Raw genomic sequence first — 21,708 nt, forward strand, 5'->3', positions numbered from 1 at the left:
TTCCTTCCATGAATTACTTTTGTTCTTTCTTTTTTTTTTTTAAGATTTTATTTATTCATGGGAGTCACACAGAGAGAGAGAATCAGAGACATAGGCAGAGGTAGAAGCAGGCTCCATGTAGGGAGCCCGATGTGGGATTTGATCCTGGAATTCCAGGATCACGTCCTAACCGCTAAGCCACCCAGGCATCCCCATTTTGTTCTTTCATACCCTGTTGCCAGGAATGCTCTTTCCCTCCATCTTTGCCTACCCACCTAACTCTGAGTGGGGAATGCTACAGCCAAAGGACCAAACCTGACCCATTGCCTGGTTTTAAAAGTAAAACTTTATTGGAACTCAGCCACATTCCTTTGTTTATATATTGTCAATGGCTGCTTTGGGGCTATACCAGCAGAGTTGAGTAATTGCAACAGAGATCATATGGCCCACAAAGCCAAAAATATTTACTATACAGCTCTTTACAGGAGAAGTGTGCTTGGAGTGCACATAGTCTGAATCATACCTCCTTGTGGTCCTTTTACCTCTTCCTTTTGTTAGAGTAACTTCTATATACTTTTTTTTTCCTTGCAGGGGCACAGATTCTGCCCCCATCATCCTTGGTTCTGTCATTAGGCCTAGGATAGAGTATAGAGCTCATTGTCAGTAGACACAAGCTACTTTGTTAAAAGAAAAAAAGAAATTTTTTAAACTAAATTTTTGCTCACTTGTCTAAATGACCAAAATCTTATTTAAAGTAATGTTCCTTTTAGGGGATTAGTGTTTATCATTTGATGTTCCTGGAAATAAACCATTTTGTTTCACTTCTAGAACATTTTATTGACTGCTAAGTTAAAGTTGAGTCCAAGGATCTTAAGGTCTAATATTCTTATGCTATTTAAGTTGCTCACTTGGTGATATCACTTAATAAGTGGTTCCACTGAAATTTAGGAATTGTAGTGTTCACTTTTTCACAATGTGTGGATTTTACCAGGTGAAGTAGATACCTAGTTTTTTGGTTATTTTTGTTGCCTGCCCCCAACTCTATGTACTTGGATGTAATAACATTTGACCACACCACTCTATTATGAAAAATGCCAAATAGTTAAATTTGTTTTAGGTCAACCAGAGATGCCTTTTCACTAGCTGCTTAAGGAAAGCCCAAATGACCTGATCTTTTTTTTTTTTTTTTAAACCCAGAAAGTGTCGATCTTTCTCCAGATGACATTAGAAGCCCTAACTCTATGCTGCTTTAGGACTAGGGTATGTCTCCTCTGTCAGACTTCGAGCTCTGTGAGTGTAAGGACTTTATCCCTTAATCTCCGAATCCTTGAATCCTTGGTGCTTAGCATAGTGAGCTCTTAACAAATGTTTGCTCCATAAATCAATCAATGAACAATTGAAAGTCTCAAAATGAGCTCTTTCCCAAGGTATTAATTTTAAGCTATACTCTTGTAATTGCCTACTTCCATCTTGTTTACATCCTAAAATATAATCTATGACAATTTTCTGTTAGAAGTTTTATATCTGTGCGTGGGGTGGGGGGATTAGAGGGGGAGTACATTGTGTCTAAGGCCACAGAACACAAAGAAAGCCCTTAAACTTTCATGAGATGACAATAATTCCATAGCCATTTTCTCATTGCTTCCCTGAGTGAGAATGTAAAAATACAGGTAAGTTAAATATCACAGGATGAGGTGAAGTGAGAAATCCAGGGTTTAGATTAGACTTCAGAGTAGTAAAGAAAAAGAAAGATGACTAAAATGTCATAAAACAAGAAAGTCTTAGGGGGTAAAGGTGAAGGATAGCACACATGAAGTTTTTGAGAACCTTCCAGGGAAGTTTTCCATGATGATATTATTGACTGATGAAGATGTAGAACCTTTAAGTATTAAAATCAAAAGGGATGGATTTCTGAGTCTCTGATAACCAAGGCTCAAGAGAAAACAGAATTCTAACCAATGAACAGATTTTAATAAAGGGAATTCTTATGTTGCAAAGGAGGGGTTGTGTTAAGGAGAAGTTAAGAGTAGTGAAGCACTCAGGGTCTAGCAATAGTGGGGGCTTCACTATTTGTAAAGAAACAAGGGTAATATTAGAGCCTACCCGAAGGAAAGCCACAGAAAAAAGGGCCCTCCAATAGGAGTAGATCTTGTAGAGGACCCTTAGAAGTGCCGAAATAGGGAGGGGTCAGAGAATAAGTAACTCAGGCAAAATTATGCAAGCACATTTCATGTCTCTGGTCTAAAGATGGGTTTGAAGGAGAGAAACCCTGATAATTTATCTCCAGCACTTTATTTGAATTTAGTAATGCTGGTTACACATTCTTACAGACTCTTATCCATTCTGATTCTGTAAATTCTTTATGTAGACACTGAGCCAAGAGTTAAATCTGGGTAGTATTATATCTAATCCTTAGCATTTTGGTCTTTTTTTCAAAGTGCTTGAATGCCAGATTCATGTAGTATTAGATAGACAACTGTCACAAAAAAATTACAAATAACAATAACTTGGCAGTTTTGATGTCTTTTGATATGTTGGTACTGCTAGATTTGTGTAATATGCTGATGCCAGGCCATCAAATGGCCTGTTACAATGCAGGGAGACCAAACAGAAGATTACATGACACACCCAAGGACCAGAGAAGGTTGGATTGTAGCTAATCCTCTTGTTAGGTCTACTAAGACTAAACAGTGCTCCATCATCAGGCCTCCAAAGGGGTCTCATATGGGTTACATCTCAGCATCTGTGACTGCTCCCTGGAAGGCACTCACATTCAGTTACCCACCATTTCTGATACTCAAAGCTCCTCATAATGTTTGCTGTGGGTTCACCTGAGCTCATCATGATGGAGGTTGCAAAATTCTGCCCTCTGTAATGTACATATACCTAAGATGACAATAATTGGGGTGCACCTTTGGCTATATGCAATCTATGTATTTGAGTCTTCTTTATCCCAAGAATATGGGAGGGTATCAGCCTATTTTGTAACATGTATTTTGAACCCAATAAAAAGAAGATACTAGAAAAGCTCCAGAAGTTTGGGAAAGCAATTCTAAGCCTGAGAAGCAGCCAGGAGAATTTTCACCTCTGTTCTCATAAGTGTTTTGGGAAGAGGAAGTGCTGGATTCGTTCTCTACTCTGCAGTTAAATCTGAGAAAAAGAGGAAACTAGAAATAAATATCCCCTTGCACAAATTACTTTTTTTCTTAATCAGGAATACGTAAGTTTTATATTTTGCTTATGGTAGTGACATTCAAAACATAGGTTTTCATTGGTTTGAAAAGTAAATTATCTAAGAAATGACAAGGAGAGTGATGCAACACAGAGACGGTATGACTGCAAGTTGTAAAACATCTACAGAGCTGCAGATGTTCCTGTGGCACAGAGTTCTTCTGAATCACAGGAGTGACATTTAGATGAAAGCAAATCACTTTTACATGGGTGCACTTCTACTTTGCAATGCATCTAGAGCTAGTGCAGTTGGAAGTGGGCCAGAGAGAAAGAGCACCAAAGAATTTTATTTTATTGAGAAAAGTACTCACATTTTAGATAGGATTTTAAGGAAAATATATGAGGTATTTAAAAGAGGTCTGAGATTGTTTCTCTTATCAAAATATTAAATATTTACTGTGTTTCTGTGGACTCATCTAATTTCTCAGAAGAAGGATTCAAACCAAGTAGGAAAGATAGATTTGAAATTTGGGAGGTAGAACAAGAGTGACTTTGGGAGGTAACCTCATGAAGGCAACAGCTGGAGACATGAAATTGGCAAGATCACTTGGAGAGAGGATGGAGAGAAAAATAGCAAAGTCAAAACCTTTGGAACCCCCCCTCCCTGTGGTAGGCTGATAATGGTCCCCAAATATACATCCATGTTCTAATCCGTAGACCTTGTGGAAGTGATCTTATTTGGAAAGAGTTTGTAGATGTCATTAAGGACCTTAAGATCAAGATATTATTCTGTTTTACCCAGGTGGCTCCTAAATGCCAACAGGCATGTCCTTATAAGAGAAAGGCAGAGGGAGATAGGAGGTGATGAGACAATGGAGAGAGACATTGGAGTGATGTTGTCACAAACAAGAAATACCAAGGAATGCAGCACCCATGAGAGGCTAAGAGAAGCAAGGAGAAAATTCCACCTACAGAACTTCTGGAGAAATCACAGTCCTCCTAACACCTTGATTTCAGATGTCTAGCCTCCAGAACAGGTTGATAATAAATTTCTGTTGTTTCAAGCCACCAGAGCAGTGGTAATAAGTTATGGTAGCCCAAGGAAACTAACACCCCACCCCACCCCTGCCCTTGGAGAACAAGGGAGAGAAGAGAGTTTACAGTTAGGAGAAGGAGTGGTGAGAAGTGTGCGTGTCATGGAAACCAAAGGAAAAGTTTAAAAAACAGATGGGTAGAGGCAATGGTATTAAATTCCAGGGCCTAAGGGGTAAGAGCGAAAAGTGCAGGGAAGTCACTGATAGTATAAACTTTTGTTTTTTAAAGATTTTTATTTATTTATTCATGAGAGACATAGAGAGAGAGAGAGAGAGAGAGAGAGAGAGAGAGAAAGAGGCAGAGGGAGAAGCAGGCTCCATGCAGGGAGCCCGATGAGGGACTCGATCCTGGGTCTCCAGGATTCTGCCCTGGGCTGAAGGCAGCGCTGAACCCCTGAGCCACCCGGGCTGCCCTGATAGGATAGAAGGCAGTGATGACCTCTGCCTTGCACTGAACACCTGCTGTATGGTGAGCACTGCCCTAAGTACTTTGTGGGTATTAACTCATTCTCGTGACTCTGTGAGGCAAAAACTGTTAAAACTGTTATTATCCCCATTTTATAGGTGATTAAACTGAGGCACAAAAGATTAAATAACTTGCACAGGTAAAATAGATAGGAAATGGTGGGCTAGCCAAAAATTGGACCCAGAAACCCTGACCCCAGCATTCACATTTTAATACCTACTATGCTTGCTCTCTTCACCTCTAAAGGTGTGTGTTTCTCAAGGTTCTGCTTCCATATCTTTTATCAGGTAAGGTAGATGATAGGTCTCAAGGGAAAAAGTACTTTTTTTTTTTTTTTGGAAAGATATGTGGAGGTAGAAAGGTGGAAAGATTACAAACTTAACATGGCTTGGGCTCCACCTTCTCAGCAGTGTGTGTTGGGGAGGAAGCTGTGTGCTGAAGCAGGGGAAAGCAGCCAAGTTTCAGGCCTAAAAGACTCTAGGAAAGATGATGAGTATATAGTGATACAGGAAGCATGAAATTAAAAATTGGTTGCACAGGTCAACATACTCAATGCCATTTCCTTGACTGGTTTTTGAATCTGCTCTACCTATGCCCAGCAAGTCTTTTCACCATGTGGTATGCATTGTGCAGAAGGAGAAGGAACCAATGGCAAATTGTCATCCCACATCTCTGTATGGAGTGTACTTTGTTCAGAGCTGAGGAAGGAATCTGGGAAGTACACAGATCCTTGCCCTTAGAGACTCTTGAGATAGTTGGAGAAATGGGACAGCCATGTGCTGACAGGTGAATGAGAGTCTAAGAGTACTACATGGTAAAGTCTCACTGCAAGATTGGAGACAGAGTATTTATTGACTCAGAGCTAGAGGGACTGGAAGGGCTTCAAGGGGAAGGTGCAGTTTGGGCTGGTTCTTTTTAACTAAGGCATTTGATAGCTTGTCAGAAACCAGGAAGATATTTCAAAATGGATGGAAAAGAGATGGTTTCATAAGAGTTTGGGTCATAGGAGTGTCAGTATACCATACCTTCTAACCTTGCCTTGTTAAATTATTTAGAACCACTGTAGACTTAACACAGCATTTGTAGGGGCACCTCGGTAGCTCAGTCAGTTAAGTGTCCAACTCTTGATTGGCTTAGGTTATGATCTCAGGGTTGTGAAATTGAGCCCTGCATCAGGCTCCACTCTGGGCTTGGAGCCTGCTAAAAACTCTTTTCTTCCTCAGCCCCTACCCCCCTCCCTCTCTAAAACAAAACAAAACAAACAAAAACACCCACACAAAAACAGCCTATGTATTGCCTGGCATTCAATTAATTTAATTAAGTTAATTAAATATATCAGGCTACGTGCTATAGTGGAAAAAACTAGTGTTAAAATTTGTTACTCACTTGTGTGACTTTGGACAAATAACTTTGCCTCTTGAGCCTCAGGTTTCCTATCTGTAAAATGTAAATACCAATTCACTGTCTTGTAGGATTGGGGTGAGGCATTAATGGGTTAATGATCAATATTTGGTGCAGTACCTGGCATTTAATAGATAATCAGTGTCAACGCTTTTTTCCAAAGTAATTAAGAACAAATTGGATGATGCAATTTATTGACTGACAATTCATTTCTGAATGTGTAACTGCTAAGTCTTCAATAAATGTTAACTTTTCATGTCTGGAGTATATTTGACATATTACGTGCTATTGGTTTACATATCTCTCTCCCCCATAGACTTAGCAATTGTATGAAGAGAGCTCTGATGGACCAGGTCCTTTATCTGCACCTCTGAGAAATCTTAATTTCTGGAGGACTATATGGATTTGCTGAGGCAATAAGGATTCCTCCCTAATTCCAGTATAACATACCCATCTTCCCCATATCCATCTTCTCCTGGCAATACTCATGATTTTTTTTGACATTTTCCCCCAATCTACATTATTATATTTGTAATATAGAATTCAATAATTCCAAGTACCTAGACCATTTATTTCCACAGTGTATTTTTATTGTCATTTCTAACATTTTACACTACCTTGAAGGAAGTTTTATAAGAGCTGGAAGTGCCACACTGAGTCACAGTCCTGGTTCCGTTAGCCTAGTAATCCTCTGAAATAGGTACAAAGAGACTATGTTTTTTCAAGAGTGGTCTGTTTCATGGTTGCAGACTCAGACTGCATGTACTGTCTGATGTTGCCTTAAAATATCTGCTAGCCCCTCATCTGTCACCTGAAAATTTATCTGCATTCTTTTGGAGTCTTGGTGTGTCTACAGATGTTTGTTTTGCATCTCTCTGGAAATATGGAACATACAACCATAGTAGGGAGCAGGCTAGGAGTAGAAGGCTCACACCTGTTGCACCAGAGAAAATCATAATACCTCTGACATGACCCATGATTGTTGATTTACAATATACCTCTGGGAAGGCTTTTATTTCCTTCATTTCTGGGTTTTTAGTAGACTTCTTACTGTGGCCTCCCAGTACTGATAATAAGTAGACTGTTTCTCCCTGTCGGTCTCAGTTTGTTCATCCATATAAGGCACCAAATTAATTAGCCAACCACTAAAGTAGCTTCCAACTCTAAATTTTTACCTTCATATTTCAAGATACTCTCCTCTTAATAAAAAATTCTGTGATTTGGTGAAGCTCAGCTTTCCTCCATCAGATAGCATGATTCCTGACCATGTTCCCCTGGCTGATTGGCATTAAATAAGGCTAATACCTTTCCTTGGCTTTTTTAAAAGATCTGAATTTAGTCTTCCCAGAATTTGAATTCCAGCTCTGTCTTCAAAGGGCTTCTTTGGACAAAACTTATCTTTAATATTTCACCGAGGCTTCCAAAGTTATTTCCCAATTCTCTTTTTCATCAGTAATTTATTACTGGGAAATCTGTAGTGAAGAACTTTATCTTATCAACCGTCTGGTTACCTTGAAATACAGTTAGTAAGGGAAAGGCAGGGATAGATGCTTCTTTCCCTTTATTAATTTTCTGAGTAACGAATTGGCATTTTAGCAAACTCTAATGGTGATCAATGTGTGTTCTTTTTTAAAAATCTTTTGCTTATTTTATTTTAAAATATCTTGAATTTTTTATATGGTTCATATGAATCAGTAGGTATAGTCCATATTGATACAATCAATGCAAGTCAACATGATCAGTATTGTTTTTGATGAGATTTACATGATGTCTAGAGCTTGCTTTAAACTACTGTAGCACCAAGGGTGTCTCAGTGGCTCAGTCAGTTAAGTGGTTAAGCAGGTGCCTTCAGCTCTGGTCATGACCTCAGGGTCTTAGGCCCCAAGTTGGGCTCAGCACTCAGCTAGAAGTCTGCTTCTCCCTCTGCCCCTCCCCCCTGCTCATCTGTACTCTTTCTCTCAAATAAATAAAATCTTTAAAACAAAAACAAAAACTAGCACCTAAGAAGCAAATCAACAAAGGGAGTGGAACAGAAAAAACAAGATGAGAAAAATCTTTTTTTCTCTCCAGCTTTATGGAAAAGCAATATTTGTTGAAGCTAGGTGATGAGTACATGGGGTTTATTATTCTATCCTTTTTGCCTTTAGTATGTTTGAAATTTTCCTGGATAACTTGCTCTAAAAAGTTATGTAATTTTAAGATTACCAGAGGCCTAAATCTGAGTTCAGTCTTCAGCTCTGGTCTGTACATGAATGCTGTGGAAAAAGTTGCTTGATTTTTTTTTAATTAAAATTTGCTTGGGGACTCCCAGGGAAGATGCCAGAGTAGCAGGACTCTAAATTCATCTCATCTCACAGATACAACAGGAATCATACTCACTTCAGAACAAGCAACCCAGAAAAGGACCCAAAGACTGGCCAAACAAAATCCACAACTAAATGTAGTGAAAAGGTCACATCAAGAGAGTAGGAAGGGCAAGGACTTGGTGGGAACCTAAACCCCATGAGTCTAACTGCTGAGGGGAGGGAGCCATGGGTCAAGAGAGGGGTGAGAAACAGACTGGGGAGCGTATAAGGGAAAGAGAAATCCCCATAGCATTTGACTCTGAGAATCAGGGCTTAATTTCGTGAGTACTGACCATCAGCAGGACTTACAGCTTGGAACCTGAAAAATCAGCTAGCTCTGCTCTCAGAGCCCAGAGGGCAATAGGAAGCTGAGCCCTTGCCCTTAAAGAGACAGCACTGCAAACAGCCTCTGAAGATATAAGCAGTTTGAAAAGCATCTGGAGCTTACAGGAAGTATAGTTACTAATCTGAGTTAGCTGAGAGACTTTTCCAGAAGCAAAGGAGCTGGCAGATGCCATTTCCTTTCCCTACCCCTCATCATAAACAGCCACCTGTGGGAACCAGCATGGCACCAGCACTCCCCCATAACTTGCTTACACTGTGCCCTGCCCCTCCAACCAATCCTGTCTCAGTCCCAGTGCTATAGATTCCATCCCTGAGAAGACTCACACAAACCTTGCCAACATTATATCCCATGACCCCCTAAGGAAGATGTGGGTGCTTTGTTAAAACTGCATTTCTCACCTGAGGTGTTCGTGGAACAGCCAGGTTGGCCCAGGTCTCTAATAGCACTGTGCATCCCCTGCGGAGGAGGACCAGCACTACTTAGTTAAAAAGTGTACAGCTGGCCCACTACTTTCAAGAGCAAGAAATGTAGCTGACTTCCCAAGCACACAGAAACAGACACAGAGAACTAGACAAAATGAAGAGACCGAGGAATATGTCACAAAGAACAGGACAAAACCACAGCAAGAGACCTAAGAGAAATGGATGTAAGTAACATGCCTAAGAGACAATTTAAAATAGTGATCATAAAGACACCCACTGGATTTGAGAAAAGAGTGGAGGACCTCAGTGAGACCCTTAACACAGAGATAGAAAACATGAAAAAGAACCAATCAGAGATATAGAATACAGTAAATGAAATTAAAAATAAACTTGATGGAATAAATAAGCTGGAAGAAGCAGAAGAATGAATTGACTAGAAGACAGAGTAATGACAAGTAATAAAGCTGAAAATTTGAGAGAAAAAATAATTTATGTAAAACAAGAATAGACTTAGGGAACTCAGTGACTCCATCAAGCATAATAATATTGCACTATAGGAAACCTAGAAGGCCAAGAGAGAAAGGGAGGCAGAAAATTTATTTGAAGATATAGTAGCTGAAAACTTCCCTGACCTGGGAAAGGAAACAGATATCCAGATCCAGAAGGCGTAGAGATCCCCCAACAAAATCAACCAAAGATGGTCCACACCAAGATACATGGTAATCAAAATGGTAAAAATTAGTGATAAAAAAATTTAAAAGTGGGATGCCTGGGTGGCTCAGTGGTTGAGCATCTGCCTTTGGCTCCGGGCGTGGTCCTGGGGTCCTGGGATCGAGTCCCTCATCAAGCTCCCTGCAAGGAGCCTGCTTCTCTCTCTGCCTGTGTCTCTGCCTCTCTCTGTGTCTCTCATGAATAAAAAAATAAAATCTTTTAAAAAAATTTTAAAAGAAAGAGAAATCAGTTACAAACAAGGGAGTCTGTGTAAGGCTATCCATGGATTTTTCAGCAGAAACTTTGCAAGCCAGAAGAGAGTGGCATGATATATTCAAAGTGCTGTGAAGGAAAAGTCTATAGCCAAGAATACTCTATCCCGCAAGGCTATCATTCAGAATAGAAGGAGAGATAGAGTTTCAGAGATAGACAAAAACTAAAGGAGCTCATGAGCACTAAACCAGCCGTACAAATAATATTAAAGGGGACTCTTTAAGTGGAAAGGAGAGACCAAAAATGAGAATATGAAGAGTAAGAAACACAAAAGCTGTAAAAATAAGTATCTCTGTAAAAAATCAGTCAAGGGATCCATGAAAGGCTATAAACTATGATACCATGTAACTAAAACATGGAGAAGAATAAAAAATGAGTTTAACTTAAGTGACTATCAACTTAATATAGACTACCATGTGCAGAAGATATCTACAAACCTCATGGTAACCACAAATCAAAACCTGCTAATAGATATGCAAAGAATAAAGAGAAAGGACTCCAAATACATCAATAAAGAAAACTAATAAACCATGAAAGAAAGAGAAGAAAGGATCTAGAAAAACTACAAAAACAACCACAAAACAAGTAGCAAAATGGCAGTTAATACATATCTATCAATAATTACCTTGGATATAAATGGACTAAATGCTCTAATCAAAATAATACAGTGATAGTGGATAAAAAAACAAGACCCATCTATATATTGCCTACAAGAGATTCATTTCAGACCTAAAGACAGTTGCAGATTGAAATTGAGGGGTTAGAGAAACATTTATCATGCAAATGGTTGTCAAAAGAAAGCTGGAGTAGCAATATTTAAATCAAAGTCTGTAAAAAGATACAAAGAAGGACACTATATAAGTAAAAGCAAATATATACTATTGGGACTACATCAAATAAAAAGTTTCTGCACAGCAAAGGAAACCATCTGCAAAACTAAAAGGCAGCCTACTAATTGGGAGAAGATATTTGCAAGTGGCCTATCGGATAAAGGGTTAGTATCCAAAATATATTTGAAAACTCAACACCTAAAGCCCCTCAGAATGGGCAGAAGACATGAATAGACATTTCTCCAAAGAAACAGACACATGAAAAGATGCTCAACATCATTCATCATCAGGGAAATGCAAATCAACACTACAGTCAGGTATTACCTCACACCCGTCAGAGTGGCTAAAATCAACAACACAAGAAATGAGTGTTGGTGAGTATGTGGAGTAAGGGAACCCTTTTATACTGTTGGTGGGAATGCAAACTGGTGAAGCAACTGTGGAAAACAGTATGGAGATTCCTCAAAAGTTAAAAATAGAACTACTGCATGATCCAGTAATCATACTACTGGATATTTACACAAAAAATACAAAAACACTAATTCAAAGAGATTCGTGCATCCCTGTATTTTTTTGCAGCATCATCTACAATAGCCAAATTATGGAAACAGCTCAAGTGTCCACCAATTGATGAATGAATAAAGATGTAGTATAGGGGCACCTAGGGGGCTCAGTGGTTGAGCGTCTGGCCTTTGGCTGAGGTCATGATCCTGGGGTCCTGGGATCGAGTCCCACAATGGGCTCCCCATGGGAAGCCTGCTTCTCCCTCTGATTGTGTCTCCGCCTCTTTGTGTCTCTTGTGAATAAATACATAAAATCTTTAAAAAAGAAGGTGCGATATATATAATAGAATATTATTCAGCCATAAAAGTATAAAATCTCGCCATTTGCAACAACATGGATGGAGCTAGAGAATATAATACCAAGTGAAATAAGTCAGAGAAAGTGAAATACCATGTGATTTCACTCATGTGGAATTTAAGAAACAGATGAGCAAAAGAAAAAAAGATAAACCAAGAAACAGACTCTCAGTGATAGAGAACAAACTGATGGTTACCAGAGGTGAGGTGGGTGGGGGGATGGGTGATATAGGTGATGGGGATGAAGGAGGGCACTTGTGATGAACACTGGGTGATGTAAGGAATTGTTGAATCACTATATTGCACACCTGAAACTGCTATAACATTGTATATTAACTCTACTGGAATTAAAATATTTTTTAAAAAGAGAGAAGAATTGCTTGATTTTTATTGGAATTCCAATTTAGGAACTCAGCAACAGTTAACTAATCCAAATAAGTGCATATTTTCCCAGAATTTTGGAAAGAATTTTAATATTTGAAATTATGCGATTTTCATTCCTAAAACTCTTGTCATGATAACTGAGGATATCCACTTTGGAATGAAATAATGTTCAGTGAATAATGAAACGTGAAAATCAATCAGTATCAGAATTCTAGTGTTATTAGCATCCCTTGAGTATTTGAACCGTAGTTACTTATGCTGTCTGTATTTCATGCCAGAAAATAATTTGGCATTTTAACCATTCAGAACTGACTTCTTTAATGATAATGGTGCTATTTCTCATTCCAGGTTTAAGTTTATCTATTCATGGGGCTGAAAAGCGTTTGCAAATCCATCAACGGCGAAGTGTGGCAAGCCGCCCAGGGTCCCGTCACCTGCCCGTGGTCAGGCATTCCTCACTTCCACCAGGCCAAAGGTCAATAAAAATGGAGGCAAGCTCTTCTGGAATCACTAATGGGAAAACCAAAGTCTTCCATCCAGGTAATGTGTGGGTAATGTTCCACAGAGACCCATGTTGGTAGCAACCTAATATTGCCTGACTTATGTTTTTATTCCAGTTGAAATTACCTTTTTCTTTTTTATGTTTATTTTTTTAAACTTGCCTTTTTAAAAAGTCTTGTTTTTTTCCCTCTTTTCCCTTTGGTCTGTGGTAAATGTCACCAAGACCAATAAGGAGAGAAATAGCTTGATGTGTCAAAAGGTTAAGGCTACATTCTACCTATGGTAGTATAGAATCTAAATGGAAATCTGAGCAAACTCTTAGTTCAAAAAAGCTTGGTGTATAATAAAACAAAATAGAGATTTAGCCATTCTCTTGATAATTTGCTCTAAGATAGTCCAGGGAAAAAAAATCAAGGTAAAAATGTCCACTTTGAAACCTGAGTTACTTGGCTTGCCTTGGCTATAATGTCTGGAGATGAAGACAAAGACTGGAGTTGTATTAAGTTTCAAGGCTCTGGAAAACATCTGTGATTTCTTAAAAATGTTAAAATGAGTCTATTTAAAATAGATAATTTCAATTAAAAGATTTTATCTGCTTGTTTGGATGCGAAGCTCATCTAAGCCTTCACTCTGTTCATTCAGTGAATTTATCAAGTGTCCTCTGTATGCCAGGCATTGTTTTGGGTGCTGAGAAAACATCAGTGAATAAGGCCATGTTTCTGCCTGTCTGATTCATAGAAACGTTGAATTGTAAGGCAGTTCAGAAGTCCTTTAGTATAACTGTCACCTGATCCTGATTGTCTGTGTTATGTTGTGGCAGGTGGCCACCCAGCTCCATCTAAAGCTGAGCCTCAAAAAATAAATAAATAAATAAATAAATAAATAAAAATAAAAAAAATAAAGCTGAGCCTCCATCTCTCGATATGACATACCATTTTTCTCTCAACTGATAACCTTGTGTCCTAACCTCACTGTGCTATCCCAGAGCTACTGGGCATGAATTACTGCAGATGCCTTATCCTTCATCTCCAAATTTATCTCTGCTTACTTTCATCCTACTTCTCTTTCCTCCAGTTTTCAGGAAGTGAAGGTCTTCCCACTATCCTTGACCAAGCCTTACGTATGACCTTGGCCACCTCTCCTCACTTGAACCTCACTCAGGAGAATGTGTACCCTCATTCTTGTCACTTCCCCCTCCCATGCCTTTGACTGAAGAAGGTTTAAGCTTATCCTGTTCTTCTTGTTTTCATTTGACACTGAACTTTTTTCTGCTATGTTTCTCCTATAAAAGAATAATCTAGTCTTGTTTTCTCTTCTTTTTCACTTCCCATCGACTCTTGAACCTAATACAATCTGGTTTCAAGATTCTTCACTCTGTCATAGATATTCTTGAGGCCCTTAGTGACCTCCTTTTATCACAGTATGCTGAGAGGCACACTCTTCCAATGCACTAGACCAGAGCAGACCATCACTTTTTCCCCACAACACTGTTCCCTGGCTTCTTTCTTGGTTCTCTTGTTTATCTCATAGGTAACTTGGATGGTTTCCCAACCATCAGCATCTCTCTACCTCTTGCTTCCCGTCCCAGTATATCTTTTATATCAAATCCACAGTGATTCATCTCTACCCTTAATCATGCCAATCACCTTGTTGATCCTGATGATTGTGAGGTAAAGTCCAAACCTCTGAGTATGTTAGAAACAAATGCCCTTCCTAATCTAACCCTACTGCCTCTCATTCATCTTTCTTGCCCCTTTCTGAGTTAAGCTTTATATTCTAGTATATTAGTCCCAGTTCAACCAGAAAAGTGGAACCAGTAGAAGATGGATATTTAGAGATTTGTTACAAGAAATTGGCTTCGATAATTGAGAAGGCTGTGTAGGCAGGTCTGAAATCCATAGAGCAGGCCATCAGGAATGATGTGCTGGAACTTTTGGGTGCAGCTGAAGCTGCTGTCTATAGGAGGAATTTCTTCAGAGAAGGCTCATTTCAACTTTTGAGACCTTTCAATTGATAAGTCCTGCTCAGATTATTTAGGATAACCTTTTTTACTGAAAGCAACTGATTATAGACTAATTATATCTACAAAACACCTTCACAGGAATATAGAATGTTCATTGAATAATGGGGAACTGTAGTCTAGCCAAGTAGTCATATCAACCAGATCATCGCATCTAATCTGACTTACTTGCTTTCAGTTCTCCAACACATGATCTTATTTCATGTCTCCTAACCTTTGTTCATACTGCTCCCTCTAGGATGCCCTGGTTTTGTTCCATTATCTTTTAACATTTTGAAATTACTTACCTCTCCACCATAAGGTCTTCAAGGACAGGGATTCTGGATTGTTTATCTTTGCACTTTCAATTTGCAAGGTAGGATTGAACTGAACCTTCATTAGCTGTTTTTAAGACTACTACAATAGCTTTATTTTACATTTTTTCCCAGTTTTATTGGGATATCATTGACAAATTACAATAGCTTTCTAATTGTTCTACCTGACTTTCTTTTGACAAATGTTTATTGAAGGCCCATTAGATTACCAGGCACTCTTTAAGTATTTGGGAAACATCAGCAAATGAGGAGTGAGTCTAGAAGTTTGAGGAACAGCATGGAGAACCCGGAGCCTGGAGTGAGGGGGAAAACCAACTTAGATAGCTCAGATGAAGCAGGGCTTTGTAGGGCATTATAAAGACTTAGAGCTCTTTGAAAAGTGGGAGTTCTTACAGGTGTTTGAGCAGAAGAATCTCATGATCTGACTTTTTTTTCAAGATTTATTTATTCCAGAGAGAGACTGTTGAGAGCACAAGAGCAGGCAGGGGGAAAGGGAGAGAGAATCATCAAGCAGATTTCCTGCTGAGCACAGAACCCAATGTAGGGCTTGATCTTGGGACCCTGAGATCATGACCTGAGTCAAAATCAAGAGTGGGATGCTTAACTGACTGAGCCACCCAGGCACCCTGATGTGACTTATATTTTAAGAGGACCACATTGGCAACTATGTGAGAATACATTATAGAAGGAGTGGGTGAAAGGAGAAAGGTCAGATTGGAGGCCATCATAACAGTCTGGTAAAAGGGATGATAGTAGCTCTAACTAGGAGTAGCAGAAATGGTAGTGAGAATTTGGATTCTGGAAGTATTTTAAAGTTGGACCATCAGGATTTCCTAGTGAATTGGACGTCGGGTAAGAGAGAAAGGAGAGCTAAGGATGGTTCTGAGATTTTTGGCCTAAGTAAATTGGATTTGTATCAACTGTTATGAGAGGGCTGCAGGGGAGGCAGATTTGGTGGGGTTTAGGGAAGAAGTGGGGTCAAGATCAGAAGTCCAATTGTGGACATGATAATCACAAGAACTGGTGAGATCATGTGGCTGGTGAAATAAGCATGTCTGGAGTTGGAGAGATTATTCTGAGAAAGATATATAAAATCAACTGTTGTTGACATATAAATGGTCTTTAAATCCATGTGATGAAAAGAGATGACAGATGGAAGAAGTAAAGATGGAGAAGGAAAAAGGATTAAGGACTGGAATCTAGGTGACTCTGATAGTAAAGGTAGGAGAGAATGAAGATCAGGAAATAATGACCATCAGGGATGTTGAGAAACTAGAAATTACATGTTTTGGAAGCAAAGTTTATCAAGAAGAGAGGTTAAATATTGCTGAACGTCAAGTAGGATGAGAGCTAAGAGTTGGCCATTGATTTTAGTAAAGTGATGATCAATGGTGATTTTGATAAGAACAGTTTTGGTGAAGTGGTGGGGATGAAACCTTGATTAAAATGGGCTTAAGAGAAAATGGAAGGATATGAATTAGATATTGTGAATATAGACAACTTTTTAAAAGCAGTTTTGCTATGAAGGCTAGTGAAGAAAATAAGGCCCTGCCTGGAGAAGAAGTAAGTCAAGGGATAATTTTGTTTTTTCAAAATAGCATATCTTCAGCAGATAATTTATGATGTTCAGAAGAGGGGAGAATTCATGATGTGGGTGTCAGTTAGAGAGGAGAGCTCTGCACAATAGAATTATGAATAAATTATCTATCATTACAGATGGGCAGGGAGAGTATGTGTGGCTGTTGGCAGTGTGATGAGGGTCGAAAAAGTTCTTTCCTACTGTGTCAGCTTTATCTGTAATGTGGGGAGCAAAGTCATCACTGAGAAAGAGAAGAAAGCCTTGTTTGGAGAGGGAGATGTTATAATGATAGATGGTATGGACAGGGGAAATATGATTGCCAGCCAGCCCACATTAAAGGGCTGTCTGAGATTCATGGTCATGAAATTAAAGTAGGACAGGTCATCACAGTTGTGTGTTTTTCTTTAACTTTGTTTAGGCACATCCATGAAGACATAGAATAGATAGACAATTACATTTTAGTCAGGGTTGTGGTTTTCCCAAGGAATTAGGGAAAGAGAGAAACAATCAAAGGTGCATGAGAGGGAATGATAATAATTTGTTATGTGATTCAAACTTGGTAAAGAGGGGCGTGAAGCTGATAAGGGAATGAGGAGCAGTGGGGAATTGATAGGATAATTGGTGGAAGGTTCCAGAGGGGTTGAAAGGGTGTCAAGTTTAAGGTAGGGAGAAGAAGAGCTAGAAAGTTAAGAAGTGGTTATAAGAGAGTGGGTGGCACTGATATTATGGGGGAGTTTGCTGTTATTAATAATGGCAAGGTCTAGACTAGGGTCTGAAATGTGTGGCTTTAATAGTGTGGAGGGCAAGACCATTGGAGGAAACCATTCTCAGGGACTGAGAGGCCAGGGTTTCAGAAAGATTGTCTATATAGATATTGAAACTATCAAGAATTGAATAGTGTTTGGAAGAGGGATAATAAGCTAGGACTTGACCTCACCTAGAAATGAGAGAGCATGACCTGGAGGCAGCAAGAAAATGCAGATGAAGGACTGAAGGTGACATAACAACCTGAGATTCAAGACCCGGGATGTTTAGGGAAGAGGGAAGAGGGAAGACCAGTGGTCTGAAGGTGACATTAAGACACAAGGAAGATACCTCCTCCTCTCCAGGTCTGTTGGTGTCAAGACAATGGGAGAAAAATAGTACCATGGGAAAGAGCCCCAGGGAAACATTGAGCTCTGGAAGAGCCAGGCTTTCATGAGAGCAAGATGATAAAGGAAACAGTCTGAGGAAAGACTGATGACAAGAGGAATATTCTGTAGGGCCCAGTGGAAGGGAGATTTGGACAATTGCCTTCCACAGCTTTCTTTATTTTTCTGGACCATCCGCAAGTGTTCCACCAAAGAAGACCAGTAATATTATCCCTTCTCTACTTAATAATCTTTATGATTCTCCAGAAGAAAGTGCAAGCTTGGGGGTCCAGCTTTTCAAGCCCTCTGCAGTTTAACCTCCCTCTATGATTCCTGACTTATCTTTTGTACCACAGCCTGCCTTATTCTACTATAACCATCTATAGCTGTTCACTATTTCTCAAATAAGCTCCTCTCACTTTTGGAAATGCCCTTTGCCCCAGTAAATCTCTACCTAGCCCATCTCATTTCTCAAAACATAACCCAATTCCATATCCTCTCAAAAGCCTTCCTAGATCTCACTGGTCAGAATTGGTCTCCCACTTCCTAGTACTTCTACAGAATTTGGAAGCCTAATCAAAGTCCATATGTTTTTTTAGATTTCATCATTCTCCTAGAAGGCAGGAATTGTATTCCATTTATCTTCATGTTTTCCATCTCCACTAACCCCATGCTTTATTCAGAAAAGGTTTACTAAATGATTATTTGCTGTTTGTCGAAATCTATTCTACTCATTGGGTATAGGTTTGCATTCTGAAGTTACACAGACTAAATCTAATTCTTTCAAACGATGTTCCTTTAAAAACTCATCTTGAGCTATTTGCCAACTGACACATTTCCTAGTTTCCTCAATGCTTCCTTCAGTGATGTGGTATTCAGATTGTTTACTATCCTACCCACTCTGCTGTTAGAAACCATTTTATTCAATTTCTGCCTCTTTGAATGTACAGTGCCCAGAATTACATAGAGTATTCTGTTCATGTCTGACCCAGGTAGAGTCAAGTCAGTGTTTACTTGACATCCTACACTGACATCAATGTAATAAAAATTTAAAGAAATGTTAAGGTATTTGCTCATGGTGTAATGTCAGTGTGAGATAATTTAGCATATCTCAAGTCACTGATCTCACCTTAACATATCACTATGTTTATCCATAATCTTATCATAGATATTGAACCCTACTGGTATTGGTTAATGGTAGAAAATACAAATAAAGGCAATTATTTGGCACAGAATTACAATTAAAATTATATTGAACAAATTATAATTAAAAGCCTGTTATAGAATATGTATATTTAAAACTATTCTTCAAGATAGATGTGACTTCAGTTACATCCTTTTATTTTTAGTATACTTACACTAATGGATCATAGCTCTCTGTTGGGAAATTATAAAAGAGCTCTCAAACTTATTTGTAGTGAGTCATAGATCTTAGAAACATCATGGATATTTTAGTAATATTGAGGCCTATTAAGTGATCCATCTGCTTTTTAAAAGTTAATAATCCCAATTCTTAAAGTGCTTTCTAAAAGCTCACTCAGACTGGTTGTGAAGTACAAAAAGAAAAAACAAAAGTCTTCTTGATCTTCTATGACATTAGCCCTGTACAACTTCAATTCATTTATCCCCCTTTGAGTTTACAATTTTTTCTGAGTCCCTACTACATACAAACAAATATTTATTTGGAAGATAATTCCTTGGGACTAGAATGGTGTAGAACTCTATTACACATGGACCTTAGGGAGCTTACAGTCATGTCCAAAGAGATAATCAGTCAGGGTTCTTTGCTTATAAACAATTGAAACTAAGTACTTAATCCAAGCAAATCAGGAATCTAAATCTGGAGGATATGGATGGAAAGCCTATGGATGGAACCAGCCTTGGAAAAGGAGCAGAAACCAAAATGAATTATGTGATTATCTCAAATGAATGAACCCTTACCATTTGTCTTAGTTTTGCATTATTTGGCTCAAGTTTTAAAGACTTGGGAGAGAGAGTCTTATTGGGCACATACCTTTCCCTTGACTGGATAGGTGGTGATGAAAGAAAAGATAGAACAGAAGACTTCTCCCTTCAGCTGTTGTAATTGGATTGTAGCACCCCTTAATTTCTCCTCCCACCTGGGCTACATATAGCAAGGAAAAGACATTGCCCCAAAAAGAAATAAAGGGGATATTAGAAGAGAGAAATGTACATAGAAAAATGTCCACTACATAGACTCATACGCAATCTGCTGTAATAGAAGTCAAGCGGTTTTAAAGGCTGGAACAAAGGTATAAATACAGTTAAGGGAATATTCTTAGTGGGAAAAATTTAAGAATGATTCACAAGGTTATATAGTCTACAAATTGGACTTTGAAGGTCAACCAGAATATCAACAGGCAGATGGTGGGATGGCCACTCATATGTAGGAGAGAACATAGTAACAGAGACAGTGCATTGTATTGGTTATGAATCAAGCTTTGTTAGAGATTTTGAACCCAGATATGTTACCTGCTGGCAATGCAGACTTGGGAAAACCACTTAACTTCTATAAATCTCACTTTTCTCAGCAGCAAAAGGAGGATATGAATGCCTGTTTCATGGTGTTAGAGTTGCCAGATGAAATACAGCACTCACGGGTAAATTTCAAATAAACAGCAAAGGCTCTTTGGTGTATTTCCCAATATTGCTTGGGACACATTTATAATAAAAAATTGTTTATTTGAAATTAAAATTTAGCTGGGTACTCTATTTTTATGTACTACTATGTCTGGCAACTCTATACAGCATTGTTAGGACAAGCTAATTCATTAATGTAAAATGCTCAGTATGACCCTTGGCACATAGTAGGTGCACAGTAATAAATAGATAGTGATCACTTTTGTTTTCACCATCACAGACAAAATTCAGAAGCCTGTAAGTGAATATGTCCCAGAACCCTTTCTTTTTTTTTTTAATATATAAATTTGTTTTTATTGGTGTTCAATTTGCCAACATATAGAATAACACCCAGTGCTCATCCCATCAAGTGCCCCCCTTGGTGCCCATCACCCAGTCACCCCCACCCCCCGCCCACCTCCCCTTCCACCCCCCTGCCACCCAGAACCCTTTCTTGCTCAGTCACTGTACCACAGAGCAGTTTTCCCTGTTAATTTGTGCTGGGATGATGTTTTTACTGTGCTGTACTGATACACAAGCTGTTTAACTTTGTCTCGTGTTTGTGTGGTTTCATTTTTCTCATTGTTTCAGATGTTTCTCTTGTGTGTTGATTTCAATTTGACCTTATATTTTAGCCACTCATAATTAATGAATTTTATTTTCTATTCCCCTTTATAGGCTAATAATAGAAGTATTAAATAGCACCAAGCTTGGGACTATGAGGGTTAAGAGCAGAGTAAACTGAAGCATTGATTGCAATTTTTTGAATTTGAAACTGTAAAACTTACTGGATATAGATCATATCATTTCAATTTAGTGACTGTGCCATATAAAATAGAATTACAAGCCTATGCAATCTAAAATATTTCCTCTATTGCTTTTCCTTTATCTATTTGGCCTATCATACAGTCCCAGAGGAATATCATCAAGCCCAGAATCAGTCCTTTATTCTCCTTTAGAGTTTGTAAAATGGTGTTTTTACTGATACATTTCATGGTTTTCCCAAATAACTTCTAACACAATTCCTTTTATCTTTTAATTTTAAAATCCGAGCAGCCCTTCATGCATGATTATTTTTCCCTTATGTATAGATGGTATCTAAATAAATGCTGGGACAACTTGATTTCAAAAGAGAAATGTGAGGATTTTGTTTTTTCCAGTGAAGCTAGAATGTCTGTAGTTCTGTCTGTATACAGAGGTATTAAGTGTTTGACATAAATAAAATTGCAACTACAATTTGTT

The 21,708-nt window shown here is 38.6% G+C and overlaps 1 protein-coding gene across 19 annotated transcripts in view; it reads left to right on the forward strand.

Moving 5' to 3' along the window:
• The window catches only part of ANO4 (anoctamin 4), a 402,861-nt gene that overhangs the window by 168,816 nt on the left and 212,337 nt on the right, over window positions 1-21,708 (forward strand). For all 19 annotated transcript variants that reach the window (XR_011994944.1, XR_011994946.1, XR_011994947.1 and 16 more), the window contains one exon: window positions 12,631-12,822. Coding sequence is in view for 14 of the 19 variants with exons in the window: in XM_072724685.1 (XP_072580786.1) it covers window positions 12,631-12,822 (192 nt within the window). In the remaining 5 variants the exon portion in view is untranslated. The remainder of the gene's footprint in view (window positions 1-12,630; window positions 12,823-21,708) is intronic.

The sequence above is a fragment of the Vulpes vulpes genome, chromosome 10 (genome assembly GCF_048418805.1).
Source record: "Vulpes vulpes isolate BD-2025 chromosome 10, VulVul3, whole genome shotgun sequence".
Lineage (NCBI taxonomy): Eukaryota > Metazoa > Chordata > Mammalia > Carnivora > Canidae > Vulpes > Vulpes vulpes.